This window comes from Nelumbo nucifera, chromosome 4 (assembly GCF_055504915.1).
Source record: "Nelumbo nucifera cultivar China Antique chromosome 4, China Antique-T2T, whole genome shotgun sequence".
Classification (NCBI taxonomy): Eukaryota; Viridiplantae; Streptophyta; class Magnoliopsida; order Proteales; family Nelumbonaceae; genus Nelumbo; species Nelumbo nucifera.
In genome coordinates this window covers 63,889,980-63,900,736 of record NC_142652.1, presented here as the reverse complement: position 1 = coordinate 63,900,736, position 10,757 = coordinate 63,889,980, and the positions used below count along the sequence as shown (strand labels likewise).

Sequence of the window (10,757 nt, the reverse complement as noted above, 5' to 3'; positions counted from 1 at the left end):
GAAACATGATCATATGGATGTGGGTCTCACATATGCTAAATCATCTCCCCCATTTTGATTTTATTCACCTTGAGATAAAATGAAAATTTCAGAAAATACGATGGATTTTGGCGAAATTTAAAACCTTTGTTCTGCTGCGTCTGAATACGACCAGTTTGACATGGTTATGAAATTTCAATTAAACCAACAAATTGAGAGTTACGTTGTCAAACCAATTAATTCGGTGAAGGAATACACATGGCATTGTCTTAGAATGATAAGAAGGCGAGACATGAAATTCCAGCTTGAACTCGACAGAAATTCAAACCAAGACCAGAAACTTAGAAAAGAGGAAGCTGCGAACTGTCGGTAGAATCAAGAATTGACTACCAGAGATAGAGAGAAACATTAATATATAATTTCTCTTATCAAGAGATTAATTAGCTGCCAGCTGATATTGTACGGTTAATCCATAAACCCACTTGCATTAATTTTATTTGAAAAAAATGTTTGTATTTCGACTTGTAAAAGGAATTAATAGTTTTGACATGTGATGTGATCTAAACTATAGACATGGATAATGCTAATTAATTAAGAAATCAATCTGTACGTACTGTATATATATGCATGAGCATTAACTCACAGTTGAGCTTGTCTTATTGACCAACTTAATTGAATGATTCTAACAATTCAAAACATCTCATAAGACAATACAGATCGAAACATTAGTAAGTCTCCTCGATGTGTAATTTATTGCCTGCAATTAAGGTTTTTAAAACCTAATTGGACAACGATTTGGTCAGGGTCCGGTTTTCGGGTCCAACGGTCTGATCGTTCAAATCGAATGGACAATCCATTCTAACAAAAAAATAAAACAAATAAAAACCATCAAAACCATTAGATGATTTGAACGATTCGACCACTTGGGTCAGCGGTTTGTTGAACAAATCAACGGTTTTCAGTGAAATAGTGGTTCTGGGGTAAAACAGAACCAGTCACCTGACCAGTTCTTGATTTTTCTGGTCTGACCATCTAATCTGGTCCAGTTTCGAAAATCATGCCTGCAATAACCATATATATATTGTCTGATTAGGCCTACAGAACAATCTTATGGGCATTTTGTGGTACATCCCAATCATATATTAGAAACATCTCTCAATGACAAATACGAAAAATATGAATTCAAATCAACCCCCACAATGTCCCACAACACATTTCCACCGTATATTGAGAACATCTCCCAATGATAATGCATGCTGAGATGTACATGTGGGTCACCTGTGCGGTACCAATGCCAACTTCAGCTACCAACTAAGTAGGATATTACACGCTAATTCCTTTATTTCCTAATTGGAACTAGTGTTCATTCTCATTCTCAATATTCAACTTCAACCGACCAAGTGACCCCAGTATGAGAGTCATGCCACACAAGGTCTAATTTGGTGGGTGAGAAGGCATCATCATGTGCATGTGCTACTGCCACATACATGAAAGACCCACAAGACGTGCCACACAAAATATGGCACAGTACTCTCTCCACTCTGGACATTCATCTCTCTATCTCTCTCTAGGTTTCTTGGGAGATGAGCACAAACCTTGAAATGTAGATATATAAAAATAATATATATTAGGATCTCCGTCTAAGTTCTAACTTATTTTCTCTTGCATGTTCAGGCATCTTTGAAAAATAAATGCATAGAATAGAAATATATATAATAGTTTGAGGTGGTTGACTTTGATTTAGTTTACACGTAATATATATGCTTGCATGTACTTGCAGAGAAAAAGAAAGCACGTTATGTTTATCCTTTTTATTTGCTTTATACTATTTTTTTCTCCGACTGTACTTTCACGTACCCTTATTCCAAAAAATCCAGTCATCAAAGACTCTCACCATTGTTTTTCAAAAAATATCCCTTCATGTATATAAAAAGCTACTTTTATAATATAATTTCTTGTTCATAATTAGAGGAGTTTTTTTTAATTCCATCAAAGAAAGAAAATGTCATTATTGGACGGTGTTTATTTCTAGAGGCTGTGTTTGATTGCAGTGGAATTTTATTTGCACTAGTACAAAAGTATGAGAGTATAAATGAAAAAAATATAAATTCTTGTTTAATTTTATTTTGGGTTATACTTTATTCTGTTTCATGTCTTTACTTTATTTGTATTGCAATCAAACAAAATAAGTTAAAATTTCAAACAAAACTAAATCAGAATTCACATTCAAATTATTTACATTGTCATAGTTTTGCATTAGTGCAAATTTATTTGTATTGCAACTAAAGACAGCCTGATGAAATATTAGATTATTCCAAGCTCACTAGAGATAACAGAAGCTTCTTCTTTTCTTTAAATTAAACGCTGAGATATCCTAATTAATTAACATTATATATCTATATATCTATATAGAAGAATTCCTACGGGTGCCCCATATCACATCTCAACTATGTATTGAGAACATCTCCTTATAATAAATACAAATACGAAAGAATGCAGGAGATGTTCTCTAAACACGGTGAGATGTACATGTGGGGCTCCAATCTAAAGTCTTAATTGAAACATCAAAACCATGAATATATATATATATGATGGGCAGTTTAGCCATTTCAGATATTGGCGGTGGCGATTCGTTCTCGTCCTTGTGTCAACATTTACACTTGAACAGTCTTATAACCAAAAGGGAAAAACAAAGGGTGCAAATTACGCCGCATACTGTTTCTATATTGTTTGGGTTTGTAATATGAATGCATGGAAATAAATATAATAGAAGACAGTTAAGGGTTGGCTAAGCTATAAGTAGTAGGGGAGACTTGGCAAGTTTCCATATTCCAAAACAAAGATCGAAGAAGCCGAAGAGATAGGATCGATGGAGATGTTGGCTAAGTCTCGCAGCTTTCTGCTATTTTTTCTGGCGATATTCACCATCAAATTCGGCGGTGCTTTGGCTGCTTGGTTGAGTGCCCATGCAACTTTCTACGGAGGGAGTGATGCTTCCGGGACAATGGGTGAGTTCTCTCTCTCTGCACAAAATTAACTGTTTGTATCGAAAATTTATTAGGGAGGGACCCATGGAATAGAATTTGATTTTACTTAACTCTCAGTTTGGAAGGAATACAAAAGAGTACAAAATCTTCTACGTATTTATACTGTATATACTTATATTTATACTCTTTCCAAACTGAGCCTAAAAGTTTGGAATTAGGATTGCAAGCTAGCCCATGCATGAACAAACAATATCGATTTTATATTGAACCACATCAAAGAGTATTAATTACATGTCTGAATCTAATGCTTTTAAGTTTTAACCACTTATTTCTTAAAGGGAGTTTAGGACTCTAGGGACCCCATCCCTTATTTAAACGATGGAGCCCTATATATCTATATGTGCTTGCCACCATAGCACCATGTCATTAATGTTAATTACCACATTTAGGTTATGTTTGATTTAAAGGAAAAGGTAAGGAAAAGAAATGAAAGACAGGGAATTTATACAAGGTTTGCAAAGGTTTTTTTATCTTTTTCTTCCTTTTCCTGCATTTTCTTTCAAACCAAACATTGCTTTAGGCAAGAATTAAAAGGGAATTGAAATAAACTAGAATGGGATTAATTTCTTTTCCAAGGGAAGGGGAGAGATTGACCATTCCACAAATAATGAGAATGGAATTCTAATTCTGTCCAACCAAATTCCAAACACCCCCCCCCCCATTCCTGCGAACCAAATGAAGAAATGACCCTTAATGTTAATTAGTTGGGAAATTAAAAAAAAAAAGAAATTAAGAACAAAATATTGACTATATGTTTGTTTGAAATTGGTGATGGTTCGTTGGATACGACTCCAGGAGGTGCATGTGGGTACGGGAACTTGTACACGGATGGGTACGGAATCAAGACAGCGGCGTTGAGCACAGTTTTGTTCAACAAAGGCAACGCATGTGGAGGTTGTTATCAGATAACGTGTGACGCAACCAAGGTGCCTCAGTGGTGCCTCAAGGCTACCTCTATCACCGTCACTGCCACCAATTTGTGTCCACCAAACTACGCTCTCCCCAACGACAATGGCGGATGGTGTAACCCACCACGCCACCACTTCGATATGTCACAGCCTGCCTTTCAAACCATCGCCCTGTATAGGGCCGGGATTGTGCCCGTTCTCTACAGGAGGTACGTACGTAATTTTATATTAATTATTAATTGATTAACTCATTAATTAATTAACCTCCAATATTATTCTGACTTCTTCTTCCTTGAGACTGCAGGGTTCCATGTCAGAGAAGTGGAGGAATCAGGTTTACAATGAATGGGCGTGATTACTTTGAGCTGGTGCTCATTTCCAATGTAGGGGGTGCTGGAGAGATCTCAAACGTTTGGATCAAAGGTTCAAGAAATCCCAACTGGGAGGCCATGACAAGGAGCTGGGGATCAAACTGGCAGAGTTTATCGTATCTGAATGGCCAGAGTTTGTCTTTCAAAATCCAGACCAGCGACGGACAGACCCGCACTGCCTTGAACGTTATCCCTTCCAATTGGAAGTTCGGCCAGTCCTTCTCTAGCACTGTTCAATTCTGATTCTGTCAACTCATAGATTTCAAAATTAAAGCCCCTACCTTTGTATGCTATGATGAACATATATATATAATAACGTACGTTTAGACATTTCATTATTATCTTTGTCTGTCTGATTCACCAATTAATGTACTTACTTTTATAACTTTGTAATTAATGTAATGTTCAATATATACGATATTGTACATGCTTCAAGGTTCTTCTTCTTGTTCTTCTTCTTCCCATCTCTTCCATCACTGCATGTTATGATGAGCTCGAGTACAATGCCAATGGCTTTGCTATGGCTTTTTCAGCCTCAGAATTGAAAGCCAACGTGAGCAGTTAGGCTTAGGGTGTAAGGACTCCGGCTAAGCTATTGACAACCATTATGTTAATAGCTTTCATATATAAATGATTTGATTTTAAAGTATGAAACAGTCATTTCTTTTCCTCAATTTTCAAGGTGAAACTAAGTAACGCTCTCATGGCTGACCAAGAGTAACTTGCACTCCCTTAAAATAAACGAAAAAGTACACTGCACCACACTGCAGAAGTATGAATTCTACTACAATTCTATACAATTCAAAACGATAAATACCCCCACCCTAAAACTCTAATATCTGCCCGTAAATTGGCATCAATTCTGAACTGGCACCTACCCCAATTGTATTGTGAGGCTAAGAATTCTTAGGGTGTGCTAAACAGTCATTCTCCCTAAAGAAACTTGTCAAAAATTTAAAAAAGTTTTGTGACACATGCCCTTTTTGTCAAATTGTTTATTAGGTGCTCATTGAAGTAGATCAAGATGGGCGGCTAGAGCAAAAGCATGGCCATAGACTTTACTGCTTTACAATGTGATGTGAATAAAAATTACTATATTTTTATCCTTAAATATTCAATCTTTTACACTTAATTAACACTTAATTGGACTCATTACTCTTTTATTTCGATTCAGGGCAAACAAGAAGGCGACAAGAGAGAAATAAGGCTAATCGAATGATTTTGCATAGTTTCGGCATCATTCAGTAATCTGGGCATAACTCTCACATCCGGACTCCGATTGGGATTATTCAAGATGCAGCGGAAAGATAAGGGAGAACTCCACAACGTTCATGTTTTGGGTTTTGACAGATTCGATCCACATAGAGGTCAAAAGCGGGTCCAAAGTCGAAGCAAATTCGTAGAGAAACCCAACTCACAGCTGAAGCCCAATTCGCAGAAAATCCTTGTAGCAGCCCAATTTATTAAAGAAGAACAATTCGAATTCAAGAATAAAGAGTTTTATCAGATTTAAATTTCAAATGTAATCCTAGAAAGAAAAAGGAAATTGAGATTACTAGATAAGAGATAAGGATATGATTAGATTAGGACTTTCTATTTTTGAGGAAGAACTCCAAGAAGGAGTTGGAAACAGCCCCTCCTCCTAAAGCTATATAAAGGGGGGGGAGCAGACTAGCACCAAGGCATCAATCAATCCATCTTGGAAGCAAAGCAAGAAGGAGGAAAAGAGGAAGGCGGCGGCAAGGAGAAGACAAGCTCTTAGATCTTAGCTTCAAGGGCGACATCATGAGTTCTTTCTTACCGCTTGTTTGTTTTATTTCCTTTATCATGAATTAATTTATTTGTAGCTAGGGCTATGGAAAGCCTAACCATGACAATGGATTGATTTTTATTCTGATTTATCCAAGATTGTTATTTTCTTATTGTCTATGAGTTATTATGCATAATGCGATTAAGAGCTTAGCCATTTCTTAATTGGTTTGGTTTATATGAATGAATCGAGAGAGGAATTCATATAGTGGGCTGAATAATTCATAGTGTAAACTGAATGGTATATAGGAATATATATACATGATTCATCTGATGATATAAGTTTTCATAGGACTTATTACATCTCTATCACGTGAACTCTAGTCGAGATATCGAAGGGTTACTTGATAGAGGTAGATTTGATATATCCTGAGAGGGAATATTAAATAAATTTGGAAAAATTTCAGCTTATGAAAATAATAGATTATCTTGGTTAATCTAATAAATTGATATCCATTGGAAGGGTTAGGTGGACCAATAGTCCTAGCGCTTCCAATTAGATCGTTGCAAGTTTTGTCATTGATTGCCCTTATTTTTATTTCTTCTTTTTCTTCTATTCTTAATTTTCAATAGTTCTTATTGTTAGATCTGAAATTCAGTTGTCCAAATAATTAAGGAAGGGTATAGTTCTAATACTTATTTTGTTAAATCCTCGTGGGAACGATATCTTTATACTACTTGATAACTAGTGCACTTGCTAGGGTTATATAATTATAGCTATCAAGTTTTTGGCGTCGTTGCCGGGGATTTAATCGTAAAATAATATTAGAACTTGTTAACCTTGGTTAATTTGGATTTTTATTTTTTCTTTTATCATTATTTATTCGAATTCTTGCTTAGTGTATGACACGCAGTTGAGGAGAAGAACTAGCAGAATTCGATCCTGAGATAAAGAGAACCCTTCGCATATTGCAAAGAGCCAACAAAAGTAAAGAAATAGAGGATGTTGAAAAAGGCAAACCAGCAGAAGAAATTGAGGAAGAAATGGCAGACGAAGCAAATTGAACCTTTTGGACTATGCTTGTCCAACAATTAATGGGGTTACTTCTAGCATTTGCAAGTCAACAATTCAGGTCAATAATTTCGAGATCAAGCCTGCGATCATCCAAATGATCCAAACGAGTATTCAGTTTAATGGGTTGCCAAGTGATGATCCTAATGCACATATTGTTAAATTCCTAGAAATATGCGACACATTCAAGGATAATGGAGTTAGCGATGATGCTATTAGGCTTATGCTTTTTCCATTCTCATTACATGATAGACCTAAGGATTGGCTTAACTCACTCCCTGCAGGAAGTATCACTACTTGGAACGACTTGACACAAAAATTTTTGGCTAAGTATTTTCCTCCCTCTAAAATAGTAAAATTGATCAATGATATCACTACTTTTGTTCAACTAGAGAGGGAATCTCTGTATGAGGCGTGGGAACGATTTAAAGAGATGCTTAGGAAGTGTCCTCTCCATGGAATACCAGTTTGGCATCAAATTCAAACATTTTGTAATGGTATTACTCCATCTAATCGCTCCATTATTAATGCAGCTGCAGGAGGCACAATCATGAGGAAAACTCCAGAGGAAGCCTATGATCTAGTGGAAGAGATGGTATCAAATAGATACCAATGGAATAATGACCGAGCTGATCGAAGGGGAGTGCATCATCTAGATTCTTTTTCAGCTTTATCTGCTCAGCTTGCTACTTTGAATAAAAAATTAGACAATCTTAGTGTTGCAGCAATAAATATGTCATCTTGTAATCCATGTGATCTTTGTGGCCAATTGGGGGACATATAAATTCTGATTGTCAGGTAGGTAATCCTTTTGCTTCACATGAAAGTGCTAATTTTGTTTCTCATGGTGGCAGGCCGAATTTCAACCCCTATTCATACACATACAACCCAGGGTGGAGGAGTCATCCGAATTTTTCATGGAACAACAACCAACAAAAAGCACCCATGGGATTTCAACAACAGCCGCCCCCACAAGAAAAGAAAGGAAATCTAGAGGAAATGATTTCAAGTTCATTAATGTTGCTGAAGCAAAGTTCCAAGATCACGAAAAGATATTCTTAAATCAAGAAGCATCTATTAAGAATTTAGAAGTCCAAATGGGGCAGATTGTGAATTTGTTGTCAGAAAGAAGAGAGGGACGACTGCCTAGCAATACAAAGAAGAACCCAAGGGAGCAAGTGAATGCCATTGCTTTAAGAAGTGGAAAGACTATTGGCGAGACCCAGAATAATGATCAGAAAGCTGAAGTGGCCGATTCACAAAAGGAGACCGAAGGGAGTACACCTAAACTGAATTTTGATGCTATTAAACTCCCTCTCCCCTACCCTAGAAGAGTCTTGAAAGCTAACTTGGATAAGCAATTTGAGAAATTTTTAGAAGTGTTTAGAAAATACATATTAACATCCCTCTTCTCGATGTATTGTCGTAGATGCCAAAATACGCCAAATTCTTGAAGGAGGTGATGTCAAATAAAAGGAAATGGGAGGAATGCAAGATGGTGAAATTAAATGAAGAGTGCTCAGCCATTCTCCAAAATAAGTTGCCCCCAAAGCTTAAGGATCCAGGGAGTTTTTCTATACCTTGCACCATAGGAAATACTGAATTTGAAAAATCCTTATGCGATTTAGGTGCCAGTATAAATCTAATGTTATATTCTATTTTTGAAAAACTTGGATTGCATGAACTAACATCTACTACTATTACCCTGCAATTAGCTGATAGAAGCATTAGATATCATAGGGGAATAGTAGAAGATGTTTTATTCAAAGTGGGCAATTTTATTATTCCTATTGATTTCATTGTGTTGGATATGGAGGAAGATAGGACAATGCCTCTGATTTTAGGGAGACTTTTTCTTGCTACTAGTAATGCTTTAATTGATGTGCAAAAAGGTCTACTTACCCTTAGAATCAATGGTGAAGAAGTGGTGTTTAATGTATTTAAAACCATGAAATATCCCAACACAATTGAACATGAAGTATATGCAATAGACTGCATTGATGTTTGGGCAGCTGAAATTAACACATCTAAATTAGATGATCCCTTCGAAAGCTGCATTCTTAATTCTTGTAAAAATATGCAGGTCTTGCAGGAAGAAATTAAGGAGGTTTTGAACTATTTGGAGGCCGGTCAAGAAGAGTTCAAGACAAGACAAGGAAAATTTTTACCATTGGATGGACCAACTCTACCAAGCAATTGCGACCTTCCATTGAAACACCTCCAGCTCACACAAAACTCCTCCCATCAATTCTGTAGGTCCCTATTCCAGATTTAAACCCACCCATGATGGATGAGAGGGGAAAACATCGGAAGTTGCAACTACAAGATCTGGAGGATCCGGTTTATGATTAAAAATAGGAAAGTTTGTTTTTCTTTTTTTTTCTCTTCTTGTTTTTATAGTTAAGTTATTTCCACCTTTTCTTTTTACCTTACATTGAAGACAATGTATACCTTAAGTATGGGGGAGGGAATTTGATAATTTTTGGGCTAACTCTAGCATGCTTCGATCATCACTCTTTAACCTTTCTTTTTGAAATTTATGCTCCCTAGAAACTTATTTTTGAATGATTTCAAACTATCATGAATTATGTGCTTAGATTGAATAGACAAGATAGGATGCAAGCATGAATAATTGAATTTTTTTGGCTACGATAGATACCTCATTATTTTGAATAACCAATAGGCAAGATTCAATACAAATTTAACACTTATGTGAGCTTTTGAGCCAATGAGCATCTTGCTCTAATTACTTTTCGATTGAGTGATTGTCAAACATGGTTTGATTATTCTAGAACTTGCTTTGTTATACATGTTGAGACCACATTAATGAGTTCATGGATTAGAGTAAAAATGGTGGTGTTCCTGTGAAATTTGAAAAAGGATAGTGCAAGCTGTTTTTATTTTCAAAAAAAATAAAAAATCGTGACTAGTGTGAGATGGAGCATAAAATGCACTCACACTAAAAGCGAAAGAAAAGAATGAGATGGAGCATAAAATGCACTCACCCCTAGAAGCGAAAGAAAAGGGTGAGATGGAGCATAAAATGCACTCACCCCTAGAACCCCAAGCCCCATTTCACCTCTTGATTATTAATACATTGAATTCATGCTTAGTGGTGGAGATGTGATACATAAGCAACCTTATGGTAATAACATTCCTTGTTTTGACCTGAAAAATCTAATAATACCTTAAAAACTATGAGTGCATAGAACAAAAATAATGTGAGGGTATTTGAATTCTGTTGCATTTTGATTATTAAAACAATGAGTGCTTACTTTAATCCTAAAAAGTTCATTCGGTAGAATGCTTGCTTTCCTTGACTGTTGATTTAACTTGGGATCATGAGGAATGGTGATTTGAGATTACTCATTGACAAGTTAAAGAGGAGAGAGAAGTGGAAAATAGAAAGATTATTAAGTCTAGATCAAGGTATGCTAGAGGACAAGCATCATGTTGAGAGAGAGTTTAAAAATCAGTAGATAGTTAGTTTGTTTTGTTTTTTGTCTTGCCCGAGGACGAGCAAAGCTTAAGTGTGGGGGGATCTGATGTGAATAAAAATTACTATATTTTTATCCCTAAATATTCATTCTTTTACACTTAATTAACACTTAATTGGACTCATTACTCTTGT

The 10,757-nt window shown here is 36.0% G+C and overlaps 1 protein-coding gene and 1 non-coding gene across 2 annotated transcripts; one reads left to right on the top strand and one right to left on the bottom strand.

Moving 5' to 3' along the window:
- The first annotated feature begins 2,777 nt into the window (after positions 1–2,777).
- LOC104590612 (putative expansin-A17) lies at positions 2,778–4,732 on the top strand. The gene is made up of 3 exons (XM_010249330.3): positions 2,778–2,987; positions 3,822–4,143; positions 4,239–4,732. The coding sequence occupies exons 1-3, from the start codon at positions 2,849–2,851 to the stop codon at positions 4,546–4,548; spliced, it is 771 nt and encodes a 256-aa protein (XP_010247632.1). The 5' UTR covers positions 2,778–2,848; the 3' UTR covers positions 4,549–4,732.
- A 2,749-nt stretch (positions 4,733–7,481) lies between these two features.
- On the bottom strand, positions 7,482–7,588 carry LOC148800630 (small nucleolar RNA R71). Its single transcript, XR_016071059.1, has one exon. It is a non-coding gene; the product is annotated as a small nucleolar RNA R71 (small nucleolar RNA).
- Positions 7,589–10,757: the final 3,169 nt, after the last annotated feature.